Source organism: Mesoplodon bidens, assembly GCF_964165515.1.
Source record: "Mesoplodon bidens genome assembly, chromosome: 7".
NCBI lineage: Eukaryota > Metazoa > Chordata > Mammalia > Artiodactyla > Ziphiidae > Mesoplodon > Mesoplodon bidens.
In genome coordinates, this window is record NC_138164.1 from 113,486,270 (window position 1) to 113,503,316 (window position 17,047).

Sequence of the window (17,047 nt, forward strand, 5' to 3'; positions counted from 1 at the left end):
GACTGACAAACTCCATCAATTAAAAGATCCTACAGGGCATTTAGCACAAGGCCTTCCCTTCAGTTCATTTGCCAACCTGACCACTGTATCATGAAACTCCCCACAAAAGGGCACTGCAGACAGAGATAAATCAATGCTAACGAGAGCCTGCAGCGCTCACTGGGAGGTGGGTGAGTGGTAGGAAGGGAGGGAGGGAGGGCAGGTGGAAAAGACCCAGGAGGGCTCCTTACAGGCGAATCCAGAGGCCCACCAGAGAAGACTGAACCAGAAGCTTCCTATGTGGGGATCTCAGCTCACCATGCCTTCTGCAAACCTCACCCTGTGTAGACTGGGGCTGGATATATAGCATCCTTCCTGGGTTGAGGAAGATCATTATAAGATTACATTTCAGTGACCCAGGATTTATCCAAGGTATCAGCCAGACCCAAGCTTGGGAGTCAGCCTAGATTCAGATCTCCCTGCAGGGCCCTGGCAGGCTACATAATCTCTCGGTTTCATCACCTGCAAAATGAGCATAAAACACCTATTTCCCAGGAGTGTCCACCACTGAACATGTTTTGGGGCCTCTTTTATGTATCAGGCACTGTGCTGTGTACTGGACACACAGTAGAGACCAGGTCAGCAAACTGTCCATCCCAGAGGGAGCAGGCATTCTTGGGAAGGAGACAAACATAAGTCAACCACCCAACACACGAGAAGATTCGGACAGTTGAGGAAGCACACGGAGGAAGCATTAGTGTCGGGGGCAACCAGAGGGAGGCTGGGAAGTCCTCCCTGAGAAGGTGATGTGTGAGCTGAGACGTCAGGCTGGCTTAGAGCACAGGACAGCACAGATGCTTAACCGCAGTGATCCCTTCACCCCTCCTCACAGAAGAGATGTCTCCACCAAGCAGACAAGCACACTCACTGAATCATAAGCTGCTGTGTCCAGGAAGGCCAAGGACACAGGACACAGAGATGGGAGGAGAAGGGAATGAGGGAGGGGAAGTGCTGAGCCCTTGCACCAGGCTCCTCCCGATGGCAGGCTCCGTCCTCTCGGCTCTCAGGTTCAGCACCCTGGAGAGGTCTGACCCCTGGATAGATTTCAGCACCACGGACAGGTCTAAACCCTGCAGAGCCTCCATGCACCGCAGAGATCCAGTACCTTGGACAGGTCCAGTCACGCCACCCTTCCTTCTGTTGCTCCCTGCCACCCACCAGCCATACATAGTTGCACCTACTTAAACTGATATTCCAGGCCCTCCCTGGACCAGCCTCTCAGCTCTACAACATCTGACCACTCTCCAAACCTCCCTGAATGTTCCTGACCCCCTGAGCTTTCTCTGGACCCCTTCCTCTTTAGTGTTCTGCCTGTAGAAACCCCACTGACTTATCAAAGCACTGAGCCAACACCACCTCTTTCATGAAGACCTTTTCCTGATTTAAATTGGGGCCTTCACCATACCCTGCTTTTTTTTTTTTTTTTGCGGTACACGGGCCTCTCATTGTTGTGGCCTCTCCCGCTGCGGAGCACAGGCTCCAGATGTGCAGGCTCAGCATCCATGGCTCACGGGCCCAGCTGCTCCGTGGCATGCGGGATCCTCCCGGACCAGGGCACAAACCCATGTCCCCTGCATCGGCAGGCAGACTCTCAACCACTGCGCCACCAGGGAAGCCCCCATACCCTACTTTTTGCCCTCCTTCCAGACTGTGAGTTCCTCGAGGAACTGTGTCTGATTCATGCCTTCCCTCCCAACAGCACATGCCAGCCCAGCACCTGGTGGGCACCCAATGTGTGCTGCAGAAGGGAATGAATGAAGTTGCAAACATGATTTATACAATTACCACCAATTGTTGAGAGCTCTCTCTGCCAGAAACTGCATGCTTCACACACATTTTTATCTAGTTTAAGAAACTGAGGCCAAGAGATGAAGGATTTGCCCAAGTTCACACAGTGAAGAAGTGACAGAGCCTGGATTCAAACCCAGACCACACTGCACAGCCCGTGCCCTTGACCGTGGCTCCCCTCTGTCCCTATCCAGCCCCGTGCACTGCCATCTGCCAGTCCCGCGGAGCCTTGAGCACAGCAGCCGTGGTCCCCTGAAGTGATTCTGAATCTTTTTTTAGCCTGAAATTGAAATCACTGATACTTCAAATTAGAACCCCAAAATGAACGAGCCAAGACGTCACACCTGCAATAGCTAAGCCACCCGCATCCACCTTCTCAGCAGGATTCTGGGTTATTCCTCAGCGTGGACCACCTGTTCTCAGTCAGGATGGAGGACAAAGCGAACTATTCTCTAGGTACAGGAGGGGCTACGTCTATGTGCAGGAAAGGGGACCAGCCTCCCAGCCTCCCAGGGGCTTCCCAAGAGCAGTGTCCTCTTTAGAGCCTCAGAGAGCAAAGACCCCAGTGCTATGGCCTCGGACAGCAAAGACCCCAGTGGTAGGAGCCTTGGAGGGCAAAGACTCTAATGACAGCCGTTTGCCCTGGGCACTGACATATTCTGAAGTCAAAAACAACAAAATCAGCTGAACTCCTCTGTGCTGACTTTTTTTTGCTACTAAAGGAATGTTCTTCAACCATCCCTGAGAAGATAGCAGGAAGCTTAGACCTTAGCAAAGGCTCGGGAAGGTGATGGAGAGGCAGGTCAAGATGGCCACAGCCTCCCCTCCTACAGTAGCTCAGGTGCTGGCAGCCCAGGATCAGGGGAGCTGGAGTGGGAAGCTAGCCAGGGGGCCCAGGTCTTTTCCACAACCAGCACAGCAAGAAGCCACAGAGCTTCAGAACAGAGACACTCCACATCCGGAGGGACCCAGGACAGCCACGGGAACCTACTCGTCTTTTAACATAAAACTGACAAAACCTGATCATCAAATTATCAGTATGAGTCAAGGTCAAGAATTCGCCAGTCGCCCTAGCTTCCTGCTAACATCTGGCATTCGCTCTTTAACTTAGTTATTGAATTAAATATCCATTTAAAATGACTTAAATAAGATATTAAGAATTTTGCGGGGGAGGGCAGTGGGTAGAGTTCCTAGATTGGCCACACAGGCCACCAGCAGGACATGTGACAAAGCCTCTCATGATATCCTGGAAGGCAAGACAGAGAAAGTGAGCAGTGTGGCGTGGCTGAAAAGGAATGCTGGCACTGGGGAGACCACAAAGGGCTCTGGCCTCGTCTCTGGGATTTGTTGCTAGAGGGTAAAATGAGAACCATGAACAGGAGTTCCAAGATTACCTAAAAGCCAGACTCGTGCCAAAATAGGATTGAGCAAGGCAGTGAGTGCCTGGGGAAAAGAGGTTCAAGCCAAATCCGGAGGCATGCCTGCCAAGGATATTTGGGGCTTGGGGTGGGGCGGGGTAGGTGTCTGCATTAGCTGATGTCCCCTCCACAGAGAGGCACCACGGAGCTACAGCCAGTGCGCTCTTGGCTGGAAGTGCCCAACTGTATGTGCTTGGCCCGTGGCGGGTGTGCTCTGTAACAGCTACATGCTGGAGACGACGGTGGTAACAATCACCTGTCATTATTATAACATTGTGACTTATTATTTTTTAATTGAAGTATAACTGATTTACAGTGTTGTGTTAATTTCCGCTGTACAGTAAAGTGGTTTGGTTCTATGTATATATACACTCTTTCTCATATTCTTTTCCATTATGGTTTATCACAGGATATGAAATACAGTTCCCTGTACTACACAGTAGGGCCCTGTTATTTATCCAATGCTATATATACTAGTTTGCATCTGCTAATCCCAAACTCCCAATCCTTCCTTCCCCCTCCCTGCCTCCCCCTTGGCAACCATGTCCTCCATGTGTGACTTATTATTATTATTGGTTCAGCTAATCAGCATTGGTTTCATCTTCTGAGTCAGGCACCATTAATGATGATGAAGGACAAGATGATGATCAATAACAAATACTGATGGGATACTATGTCCAGCACCGTTAGCCCTGCATGATATCCTAGCCAACAAGACAGGGGCTATAACAGCAGCTCGTGTGCCTAGAGTTAGGGTGGCACATACAATGGACCCTTGAACAACACGGGTTTGAAGGGTCTGGATCCACTTATATTCGTATTTTTCCAATAAATATATAGTTGGCCCTCCGTATCTGCAGATTCCACACCTGTGGATACTGAATCCTCGGATACAGAGGGCTGACTATGACGCTGAGCATTTATGGATTTTGGCATCTGCGGTGGGTCCTGGAACCAATCGTCCGCGGATACACCAAGGGACTGTAGTTCATCTCCGGCGCCTTAATTCACACAACCACCCAATTTGCTGATGGGAATGTTGAGACCCAAGAAGCGTGTGCTGACTGATGATGTGCATAACCACTGATCAGGAATCACCTGGACTTTACTCTTTACTCTCCTCCGTGTAATACTTAATTTTCAAGCTGGGGAGGCTGACCGATTATCACCGGGTTGTAACAACTGTTCATACCTCCAGCTGGGTTGAAAGTAATGGTTTGGGCAAACGTGCAGCTAGGATCTGTGGTACATTTTCCAAGTCCCGGTTCCCAAGCAGCAGCCTGACAAACATTTTATAAGGTACTCAAACGGTCTCTAAGGAAAACACCAGGGCATCCCTCAGCGTCCTCACTTCAATGCAAACTGAGATGATAAAACAGTTCCAGGCCATCTTTAGTGCAAGTATTTAATACGAGGAAAAAGTAATTAGCAAACTCAAGCATCACTTTCCTAGGAGGAAGGATATTGCTGCCTGCTTTAATTGCAAGGGAAAACCTGTTTAGGGAAATTAACACAAAACGAGATTGGCCACTTCAGGACTAAGAAAACAATCACAAAAACCATGGGAGTCTCCCGAACTGCATCAGGTTGGGGCGTGCTGGCCCCAGGAGAATAATTAACGCCCACCACAGTGCTGTTGACCTGAAAGCAAACAGTAACTCCTTGTGGCCACCGAGGCTGAGACATTGCTCCTCTGCATGAGGTGGCTTCTTCTAAGGAAGAATTTTCCATTTGTGAAATGAATCCCTGTCAAAAGTTAATATTGTCATTCTAGAAAATCTGAGAAATAGAGAGAAGTCTGCAAAAGAGAAAATGATCACACAGGATCCCATCACCTAGGGGTTAATACTTTCTCTCCTTTTTTTCCTATGCTTATATTGGGGGGAGGTGGTATCATTTAGATGATATTGTGCAGATAACTTTAATTCTGCCCTCTTCACCTAATACGAGGTAACCGTTTCCTGCTGGTAGTAAGAACTTTGCGTAATAAATTCGCAAGCATAATTTTTAATGCTTTCTTATAAATCCACAACAGATGCATGGTGTCCCCTTAACCATCCCCCCCCTCCTCCACCCTTTTCTTTTTGCTGCACTGTGATCTTTGCCTGTTTTTTTGCTTTGTTCTTGTTTGTGTTTTTTAGATCATTCCCTGAGGATGCGTTCCTAGATGTAAAATTCCTGGTTCAGCTTTATGGTTATTACATACTGCCGCACCAATTTCTAAAAAGTTTATGGCAATTTATTCTTTCACGTGGCAACCTAGGAGTGCCGTCACCAGTGACAGGTATAGTAATAAAAAAAGTGTTTGCTAATTTGAAAATAAAAGCGGGCCTCTCATTGTCTGTTTCTTCTTACTCTGTGCCCATGTATACATCCGGCCCATCAAAACATCCCCTAGCATCTCTGAGCTGTGGTGTTATTGACTCAGACAGCCTGGGTTGGAATCCCAGCTCCCCTGCTGCATGACTGTGGGCAAGTGATTGAACCTCTCTGTGCCTCAGTCTCCTCATCTGTAAAATGGGGATAATACGGATGCTATTTTACAGGATTATTGTGAGGGTCGGATGAGATATTGCAGTGCATGGCAGATACACCCTCGATGACTACAAATAAGGACACGGGCCCTTGGTTGTATTTGTTGTCAATGTTGTTTGCTCTTTTGATGTTTACGGTTTAGTTGTAGTATGAGCAATTCTTGAGGTACAGGATATTTTAGTTTACAAAAGTAATGCAAGAAACAAAACTCGAGTTTCCAAATGGGGAGGCTTGTGGAAGAAAGCCAGTGAGATCAGCGCGGTGCCTGCTTCTATTTTTTTGTTAGAATGCTAAATTAAGATGTTCAAAGAGCCAAACAATGAGGCCAGCCGGTCATCACCTTGCCTGCCCAGCGGAACCCCCAGCGGCGGCACCGAAGCTCCCTAGAAACACAGATGCTCCTGCCTCGTGGTTCCGATTCTGTAGGTGTGGGCTGGGCCCAGGTCTGTGTCTTTGAAAGGTCTGCAGGTTACCCTGGTGCCCAGCCTGCTTTCACTGGGTGAGGCCGACGGGCACTCCAGTTTGCTGAGTCCCTGCAGGAATCAGAATGACATCCCCACCTCCAGTCCCCTTAATTACTCCGTGCAAAACTGTCACCCGTGACATCCACGTCCTCCTGACGACTCCTCCTGGCAAGCGGTCTCTCCTGCCCCACCTCCTGTGGGTGAGGCACTTGAACCAAGATAATCTCAAAGAAATAGCAGACGGAGTATTCAACACACTGTGCCTGAGGCTGACTGCCTCTAAACTTCCACTGCAACTCTCCCGAGAAGTCTCCCTGTTATTTAAACCAGTCTGAATTGGGTTTCCATTTGGTCCTTAATCGTTCTTGGCTGGTGGAGGCCCCAACCTTAAATTTGACCCGCACAGGAAGAAAACTTGCCCAGACTGCCCCGCTTGCTTCTCCCTCTGGGCTGTCACTGCCCCCCGCCCACCTCTCTGAGGATCACTCCCCACCCACCCAGGTCCCCAAAGGGACACTCAGAGCCCACTGCCCACCCTGTCCACTCCCACTGCCCCTGACAGCTCTCTGGGGAAGCTTCGGTGTCATCAGCCATCCGGGGGGACTCTACCACATCAAGCTGATCTGAAAATGGTAAACACACGCGGTCTATGGAGCCACCTGTTCGAACGTCCCCATGCACGGAGCGCCCACTTCCTCTTCTCCACCCCTGGGCTGAGATCTCATGACAACCTGCTGGCACACCACGGCCCATCTATTTCACTGTAATTCCCAACTGGAAGATAGCCTTTTCCACAGAACTTCATTCAAACCTTTGGCTTTTTGGCACGAGGGAGGGGCATGGTCAACAAAGAAACAATACCAACAACAAAAGAACAGACTCCTTTCCAAGGGCAAAGCAGAGAGATATACATTTTAGAGTGCGAGCACCTAAGAAATGCACGCACAAATGAAACCCTTCTTGACAGGGTCAATGCCGGCAAGATGACCCTGTGTGCGTCCTGACAAAGTCCAAGAAGGAAAAATGAAATTCAGTAGTTGCTGAAGATTTTGAAGAGTGAACACTCCCTTCAGAAGTTGCCTCTTGGTCCCAGAGTTCACACTGCAGCATGCGTTTTTAAAGTGAAAATAAAAATCGGACACGCTTTGAGTTCCTTTCCAATGGCAAAGAGAAAGGAAGGCTTGCGGGGGGATGTGGGGAGATGTGGACAGTTTGCCCGCCCTCGGGGCAGCTTCCAAACAGGACCCTGCACTTGACCAAGAGCCCAGAAACCCCAGCCTCCAGGATGGCTTCCGGTCAAAACAAAGATCCACCTAAGATATGTGAGTCTGTCTAAAACAATCCTTCCAAGGTTGAAGCTTTTCACTGAAAAACATAGAAAAATTTTCTGTTGCAAAAAACACGCACCTATAAGGCTATAAATGATTTTACTATTCCAGTGGCGGAATCCGGGAGCTAGGAAAACAACTCAATGGAGATAGTCTTTTACACCCAAGCTCCTAAAGGAGAATTTCTGAGCCTCATGAGGCAGCCGTGGAATGAAGTGGGAGGAGCAAGGTTCCCAGGGCCCCCCCCCACTCGGCCGGCCCACTGTGCTCCCCATTAGAGTAGGACCCGTGGTGAGCAGCCTTGCAGGGCCTGGGGCTGTTTTGGCCCCACGTCTCCTTCACGTCATTTGAGACATAAGACAAACATAACCTTAAGGCAGCTCAGGGCCAGTCATTCCTGGAATCCTGGAATTCAGAGGCTACCCAGAATATAAAAGCTGTTCCAAAATGGCAAATATGTTTGCATAGCAGAGGTTAAGAGCAATGTCAAAGGAGGTGCTTCGAAAACAGAAGGGCAGAAACTCTTCATGCTCCGAATTTCCATGGAGCCTTCCATCCATCTGACCAGGTGGCATGCCTTCTCTACCTGGCCCAGGAGTGCGCTGTGGACACGTCCGCCAACAGAGCGCAGCTCTGCTTCCTGGGAGAGGGGTGGGCCCAGCAAACACTCTGCGGCCGTCCCACGCTTCCTTTATTGACTAGTTTGTCAAGGAAGCAATGTGATGAGCCTAACAACCAGCGATGCTCCTGCATCTGCAGCCCTCATCTATTATTTAAAACCGAGAACCAGCAACAGCTATGGCAACCTACTGGAGTCTCTCTCTCTGTCTCTGCCTCTCTCTCATACACACACACACACGCGCGCGCGCGCACACACACACACACACACACGGGAAGAGGACTTACATCACAACTGCAACCTACAGAAGATGATTCAACCCAGTCTCTCTGCATTTTCATGAGGTTACAAATCAAGTTAACTCATGAAACCACAGTGGGTTTCAGTCTCCACCATGCTGGATACGCATCCCACAGTTTCAGTGGACAAGAATCCAAAGGAGTGCAATTCTTCATCTGAGCCAGGCTCTGATTGGTCAGTAGTAATTGAAATACATCTTTCAGCACATAAAGTGAGATCGACGCACGATGCCTGGTCTAAGGTAAAGCACCTTCTCTGTTTTACCTGGCTCTCTCTCCTCTAATAGTATCTTTCCTTCCGGATTTCCATCACTCTAATAGCCTTCAGAAACACCTAGGAGATCATGAGCAGAACTGCAGCTCAAAAAGCACCCTTGGAAGGTGAGGCATCATGGGGAGAAATGGCTTCAAGCGGCCGTCTCGCCATGGCCTGGATTTCCTCCTTTCCAGAACGAACAAGTGTCTGGCCGGCCCCACGGCGGAGGCACCGAGTGCCCAGCTGGACACCGTGCACCCATTCTTTCCACCTACAGGTGGATTTCCAGAGCAGATAAGACAGGGCTGAGGGTTAGCCCTAAGGAACGCTCTTGCAAGAAACATGAACTCCCAGCGGGGGCCATCTGAGCTGACCAAGCCTCTTACAAATAACTGTTTCAAGGTATAACATAGTCTTTTATTCTTGATATTTCCAAAGAGTAACACATCCCTTTGAAAGTAACACCTAAACCTGCAAAGGGCAGGGAGCTCAAGTGTGCCGGCAGCTTGGTACCTCAGACACACCAACATGGCGACTCCAGGTGAGGCTTGAAGCAGCCGGGCACTCACGTCTAGTGAGATTTTTTAAGTGAAGAGGACTCTCCCTCCTTTCACCTACTAGCAAAAGCTAGTTTTCCCAGCGCCTGAGTTTAAAAGTTTCCTTTTTGTACCATCAATTCCAGCCACCCATCTTGCCCAGGCTCCTTGGTGTTGGAAGGCCATCATCCATCCAACCGGTCAGTTACTTCGACTTAAAAATCAACAGACTCTCAGCCACCAACGCTACAGACCTCACGTGAGCAACAGCCATAGTACAGTGGTTTCCAGCCTGCCCTCGTGACACAAGAATGGGCCATGGCTCCTCTTGGGTCTATTCATACAGTCACAACCACACATCCACGCGTGTCCCCGACATCACGGCAATCATCTTTCTCTTCCGTCTACCTCCTACTTCAAGACCAACGGCCAAGTTACATACATTTCAAGCCTCCAAAGAGATAAAGCCAAAGTCTCAAAGACAATCCCAACGCACAGTCCTCAGAAAATGGCATCCACCGTGGGTGGAGATAACCAAGCAACCCCGTTCCATGGCAGCCTCCATGCGTGACCCCAGATCTGGCCCAATGACCACGCTGCCAAGACCACAGACCCCAACCCCACGAGAGTCGGCACTCTCCCCAAGCAGAAAGATATGAACACCGTTGTCCCTACCTCAATCAAGAAGTCCCCAGTCCTCAGTCCGGCTTGCCATGCCACCCCACCTTCATCCACGGACTCCAGGTACTGCAGGGCTGGGAACGCTGGCGTTGGTGTGAACTCTTCGATGGGCGTATCCGCTGGGAAGACAAGGTATACCTCATTACAAGCCTGGGAGATGTTTCCAAGTTGGTAGCCCAGGCCTCCCACAGGACCTTGGGAGAAAGCAGGCCCTTGTGTCTCCGTGGGAAGTGGGTGGCCCAGGCCAGCTCTCCCCTGGGAAGGGGCTGACACTCCTGATCACGGGTCAACACCAACTCAAGCGATGGAGCCAACTGCATTTTGGTGCCACCAACATCTCTCTTGGCCTCTGCGCTGAAAACACAGGATAACGTGCTCCCCTGTCCATGTCTGTATGTACACGCCTGTCATTTTCTTTAAAAGCATCAGTGACTAAACATTTTCAGTTCTATAAATGGAAAAGTTCCCCCCATAACCACATGGAGCTACAGAAACACCACACTGAACCGCTTGCCAAATTTACATCTACGTAGACTCGCAACCAAGGGAATTCAACTTGGAGCGTGGACGGAACAGAACGCTGACCCAGTGGGTGGCTGCAGATTTGGAATCCGCTTATGAATTCCCTCTGTTGGGAGCCCGGCTCTCTGTGGCCACTCTGCGGCCAGCGTCCACGGGAGGGCTGGGCCCCTGCTCCCCAGCAGAGCCAGCTTTGGCTTCTGGGCCCCAGAGCTGCAGAGGGAAACTCTAGGGGAAGAGGTGGACTTTCCTGGGTGGTCATGTGAGGCCGGGGGTGGAGGGTGGGAAGAGGAAGACGGCCTCGGTCGGGGGAGGGGAGACATCACACAGACAGTCATGGACACACACGGGGACAGATGTATCTCTTCTCCCTCCCTCTGGACGAGCTGCTGTCAGGGCAGCCCGAGCCTTGAGCAGGTGGGGCTGCCACCGGGGAAGGAGGCCTCCCGGGCCAGCACAGGTGCAGGACCCCCAGCATGGCACAGGAGGCTCGGAGATCAAACTTGCACACGGTTTCCCCACACACGCGGGGCACAGATGTCTCCTCTCACGGGGAGGTGATGCCATTTTGTTTTATTCTGGAAGGGAAGACCCCAAGTTCAGGGCTGGCAGTGGGTGCACTGCCGTGGAACATGTTCCTGGAGCCCTCACTGCAGGCCACGTGACATGTATGCTGCCGGCTGGGCCACGGCGGAGGGGACCATCTTGCAAAGTCACCTTAGAGGCGGGCACCCGGACGCCTGCCGCACTCGGAGCTGGGGCCCACTCCCAGAACGGGGCAGTTCTGAGGTGCCTGAAACTCGGGACCGGGTAATTCTGGGCGTCTGAGACCAGGAGCTCCGAAGCCAGCCACAATCAGGCTGAACTAAACCATGAAACATAGATGAAACCCAGGAATTTAAAAAAAAAAAAAAAAGTGGGGGGAGGGAGGGAGGGAGGGACTGGGGAAGAGAGAGAGAGAGCGATATTGTGTACAGAAAATTAAAAATATTCCTAAAGGAAGCCCCGATGTTTTAACAGGCAGAATGTTAAAGAACATGGTTGTCTAGCAACCAAGTACCCCCAGGAAAAGGGCTTCTTTTTGAGCTGGGGAACATTTTTTCTACAGGCGTGCACACACACACACACACACACACACATGTGGATGTATCCAGGCTGGGAGCCGCTGCTCTTACCTTTCGCCCCGCGGAGCACAAATCCGAAGCCCTCATTGTCTTTCTTCTGCAGGACCACGGTCTTCTCCTCGATGATGCAGTCACTGTAGAGAGAATTCCGGGGATAGCGCCCATTACTGTAGCCCGTCATCATCACCGTGGCCGATCCTCCAGCGGGGACGTTCATCATCATAGCCAATTAATCACCCCAGCTCGCGGGATCCAGGCAGCATGGAGGCAAGCAAGCCGGGTGCAGGAGGAGTGAAGGCAGCTGGGGGGCAGGCTAACGGGATAGGCGGGCTCGGAGGGGGGGGCCGGGCAGAGGCAGAGCGGGAGCGAGCAGGAGGCAGGAGTCATACATGGTGATGGCAGCGCGGGCTGGCTCTGGGCACCGGAAAGCAGAGAAAGTAAGTGGCCCGCGGGCACGGAGGAGGCCGCGCGTTACGGAGCCCGGGCCGGAGGCAGCATCCAGGGCAGCGCAAGGAAATCAGCCGGAGCAGACTGGAGGCAGCAGGGTTTTTTTTTTTTTTTCCTTCCTCTTCTCGAAGGGCTTTAAAAAAACATCACATTCTTTGTGCTCCCTGCAGCCGCAGGCACCGGGAGACGCGGCGACCCCTCCCTCTGCTCCGGGGGAACGCGGGCCCCCCTCGGTCTTCCGCGGAGCCCACAATGCCACCGGCGGCGGCGGCGGCGGCCGGGCGTCATCCCGAGCGGAGAAACCGCAGGCTGGCGGAGGGGGCGGCCGGCGGGCGGGGGCAGGTCACTCCAGTGACACGGAAGCCACTGACAACCCGGCCTCCTTTGGGGGGTGGCGTGCCGTGGGGATGGGGAGAAAGGGGGCTGCAGGCTCCCCCTTGGAGAGACAGTCTAAAGCTACACCAGCTGCCTCTTGGCACAGAATTTTTTTTTTTTTTTTAAAGGAAAGAAACCCCAAAGCTCCAACTTTGCTTCGGTGGCCAAAGCCTCCCACCATACAGAGTATGGGCGCGTCGCCACGTGATCAACCGCCCGCGGCACCGGGTGCAGGACCGAGGTGGACTTCCCGGCACCCCGCCCACCTTCCGGGGGCTGCATCCCTCTAGGATTCCCTGCTGCCCCGGAAGTAAGTCGGAGGGGGCGGGGCGGGCCCCTGCAGGGGAGGGGGAGGAGGCAGCCCGGAGAGGCTTTCTCCAGGGTCCTAAGGGGCTGCCGTGGGAGGGCAGGGTGAGGAGGAAGGGCCCCGGCGGGCGGGCCCCCAAGAATTCCGCAGACCTCTGTCCTGGAGGGGGAGGCCTGGGGATGCAAACGGCGAACGGTGGGACGGGCTCGAAGTCTCAGACGACTGAAGGTCAGCTTTGCCCAGCACGGGATTCGCCACCTGCAGGAAGCACGTGGCCCCCGCTTGCAACACAGGTAGAGTGGCCCGGGAGGGGGCAGCAGCCGAGAGCATCGCACAGCACGGACGAGCCGGGGCAGCTTCCGAGAGGTGGGGGACGCAGCCGGAGGACACACAGGTGTCCGGACCCACTGCTGAGCCCCCCAGCCCTGCACGAGGTGCCACACAAAGGAACTCGTGGGCGTGACCCTGCCTTCCAGGAAAGCTCGGAGGGAAACACACCTTGACAATAGGCAGAGCACACAATCCAGGATGACCGGTCCAGGGTGTTCTCAGAACCTGGGCCGGGATTCAGTCCCTGGGCACTCACTCAGCCTGCCAAGTACAGGGGGCCCCAGGGAGCCGCTAATTTAACTGCTGCCTGGCGGGGAGCCAGGACCCAGGAACCACAGGAGCGGAAGGGGAGGAGCTGGGTGGGCGGGGCTCTGGGGGGAGTGGACCCTCCACCAGGCCTGTCCACCTTTCCATCCCATGCCTTCCCCAACCAGAATACAGACACAGCTCTCTCCCCACCACCCCTTCTCCCCACCTCTGAACTTCTCAAGCCTGAGGGCGCCCTGGCTGGGCAGGTGCAAACCCGCCACCTGCTCCTCCAGCGAGAGGCCTCCAAGGGCCAGGCTGCTGAAGCCACGCCTTTTGCTGCTGCATGGCAGCGGCCCCTTGAAACTCTGGAAGGATGATGCCTGCCCCCCTGGGGACACATGTGGCCTCCGACGCCTGCCTCTGCCCAGCTCCAAGGTGACCCTGTCCCGCTCTCCCCTCTCGTGGCCTCACGGTGGGCCGGCTCCGCCCGCCTGGCAGGCGACCCCGACACCTTCAGCTGGACCCTCCAGCTGTCCCCCAGGCCGGGGAACTTGCTAGGGGCAGGGTGGCTGGCCGGCCACTGGCTGACTCCCTCCCTACTGACCGTGGTGGGCGAGGGAAGGCATTAGCGTCACGCAGAGCTCAGCTCAGATCCCGGCTTTGCTCTGGCCCCAAGGTCACTCTGACCTTCAGAGCCTCAGGGTCCCACTCTGCAGAATGGGAATAATAGCAAGGCACGCCTTGAGGACCTCACGAGGAGTCAGCCAAGCAATCCATCTGAGCCCAGGTACGCAGTGCGTGTTAGGAACAGCAACCGTCCCGAGCGGGGTCATCGTTTGCATGTGCCAACCCCCTCCTCCTCCTGTAAGGACCCCTCCCAGGCTAATGGCAGAGCCCCTCTCCTGAGTCCCCTCTTAAACCTCTCATCGGTTCCTGACTTGGTGAAGAACTTCCTGACTTGCTCATGGCTGCCTGTCTTGCCCCTATGCTGTGTGGCTACGTCAGCCTGCTCACCGAGGAAACGCCTGACTCCTTAGTCTCTGATCTGAAGAAAGGCAGCTTGAATTCCTCTCTCCTGCATTAGTTCAGTAGCTAAACAGCCCCCAGTCCCCTGCCCATCATGACCCCATCTCACCTTCATTCACACACAGACCTGGGTTTGAATCCCGACCTGGGCATTCACCAGCTTAGCTTCTCAGAGCCTCAGTTTCCCTATCTGCAATGTGGGAACAGTAATTCCTGCCTTGCAGGGACTCTGAGAGCAAGTGAGGGCAGTCCCCCTGCCCTCACAACAGGGGAAGGTGCCCTCGTCAGGATCCCCATGTGCCGAACCCCCCCAGGAGACAGTGACCTCTTCCTGGGGTTACCCAGCACGGGGCCACGTGAAATGGAGCAAAATGGGCATGAACGCAGGCGTGCAAAACAGGGGTGGCAGTGGCCGAAGGAAGACCGCAGGGTTTCGAGTGAAGAGGTCTCCGGAACGGTCCCCAGAGGGCAGGGCAGCTCAGCATTGTGGAGGGCCAACTGCACGCAGCTGGCTCCGCCCAGGGCAGGAGAGGCAGTTCCGGGCTGTTAGAAACCTACAATCTGGGTAGCAGTCCTTGAGAAGTGATGGGAAACTCCAACACAAGAGTCATTCCCTTAAAACAGGAGCAAACATCCAGTTTTGTCCGAATGGCCCGACCACCCGCATGGGATGAGAATGGGAAATCCCACAGTCCAGACCTCAGGGCGGGTCCTTCCCCAGGTGAGAATCTCCCAGGGGGGCTCTTTTGGCTGCTTTATGAACCTAAAAACCATCTCAGGATGGCAGCCGCGGCATCCGGAAGATGTGGCTTCTGTGTGCTGCCGCCAGAGATGCGCCAAAGCCCCGAGAACCAGAGGCCACCTGAACCTCCGCCCCAGGCCAACCCTGGTCCTGCCCGAGCAGATCTGCCCTCCAGATGCGGCCCCAACGCGCGAGATCTGACTTCACTGGGGCAGGACCTCGGCACCTGCAAGGTCCCCATGCTGCTCCCCCTGCTGTGCACGCAGAAGTCACCACCACCTGGTCCCTGGGGACGGGGCCTAGGGATGCAAACAGCCCAACCCAAAAGTGATCACGCCCACCCTGCTTTGCATCTTCCCCCTGCCTTGGACCTCAATCGCAGCCCAGCCTCACGGCCAAGTCTCCTCCATCTACTCAGTTTCACTCCCCTGAAATGCCCTCCACTTGGCCTTATAATTTACCTACGTCCTCGTAGTAAGTACGTCACTGCCTTCTGTTCCACGTTCCCTTTGCCGGCCACGTCCACCCAAGCCCTCCTGACAAGGGGCCATCACGTAATCTCTCCACGGGAGTTCCCTCCAGCCTTGCCCCAGCCTCTGATGGGGCCCTTCTCACCTTCAAAACCATCACCTGTGGGCTCCTTGGGAGCAAACGTCACGCCCCTTTCTCTCTGAATCTCCCTACGTGGCATAGCATCTATTCTTGGTAAGATTCTAACTGTTGTTTGTTAATGAGAAAAAAATGTAATCCAGTTGTGCTCTCCTCAAATGTGTTTTCTGAAGAGGGCAGGAGAGCACTTTAACGTACCCCAAATGTACCCTCCTTTGGCAGTTTCCTCTAACAGGAGCTGCGGAAGGTAAAGGGGGTGGGCATTTAGCCCAGCCAAGTACAGTTGCTCAGGTTGCGCACAGTACAACTACGGAGAATACCATTATATCATGGCCATCATAGACCCATATGGTTATTGCAGTGGTTTTGGCTCAGCTGGAAGTAAAGGGCCTCGAGGAAGGGGCAGGCACCTTTATCAGGTTCATGCAAAGATGGAGTACAGGCTTTTGGCTGCCTTGGGGAATGCAAGAGATGTCCACAGATGCCTGTCTACCTGGGGGCTGGGCTGCCATGGAATCAGGAGGCATCCATATAGAACCACATCAACACTGGCAGACACAACCCCGTGTTGTAAGTCTCCTGGGAGCCACACGGTAGAGACCGTGCAAGGTTTCCATCTTTTCACTCCCTGATAGCCCCGTGCACACGGCGGGAAAGAGTGTGCTGAATACACGTGGAGCAAGGCAGGAGCATGGTGGGGAATCGGTTGGCTGCCAGAGAGGGCCTCAGAGTCCCTGCCCCACGGGCAGGCCTGAAGACACTCCTCGTGCTTGCCTGGCAAGACCGCAGGTGGCCGGGCCTCAAGTGGCCTTAACTGTGGCCCCATGATGGGCCTACAGAGAAGGCTGCACTTTGCTTGGGTCCAGAAGGTAGCAGGTGCCAGCGAAGACAGTCGGCATTTAGGATTTGTCAGTCACTGAACAAGCTCGCTTGGCACTGGTGTCTGATCCTGAAGGAGCTGTAAACCTGAAGCCACAGGAAGCCGGGCCTGGGCAGCTGAGATATATGAGCAAGTGGGGCCCTGGGGTGGCTCTGTCTGCCCTGTCTCACGTGGGAAGGCTCATTGCAGGCATTTTAATTTTGAACACAAGGACTGTTGGGGTAGACGAGATGGCCTCAGCCGGGCTCTCAGGATCCCAGCTGGGATGTGACCCTGACAAGTCAAACAGCTCCATTTCTTCCCTGCTCCACTGGGATTGGGTTTTGGCCTAGAACTAAAGTTTAGAAGCAACTGGGGCCAATGGTTAAGCTACCACGTTAATTCATAAATTAACGCAGCCCTTCCTTACTGAATACCTTACTTCACCTGAAGTGTCAGGTGAGGGAATGGATATTCGACATTTTTGGAGGAAACAA

At 53.4% G+C, this 17,047-nt stretch overlaps 1 protein-coding gene across 8 annotated transcripts in view; it reads right to left on the reverse strand.

Annotated features, from left to right (window-relative positions):
* Positions 1–17,047, reverse strand: part of SHANK2 (SH3 and multiple ankyrin repeat domains 2) — a 546,752-nt gene that overhangs the window by 146,118 nt on the left and 383,587 nt on the right. For all 8 annotated transcript variants that reach the window (XM_081238599.1, XM_081238604.1, XM_081238603.1 and 5 more), the window contains 2 exons: positions 11,658–11,740; positions 9,958–10,082 (listed from right to left, as the gene is read on the reverse strand). In XM_081238599.1, the coding sequence (XP_081094725.1) occupies positions 9,958–10,082; positions 11,658–11,740 (208 nt within the window). The remainder of the gene's footprint in view (positions 1–9,957; positions 10,083–11,657; positions 11,741–17,047) is intronic.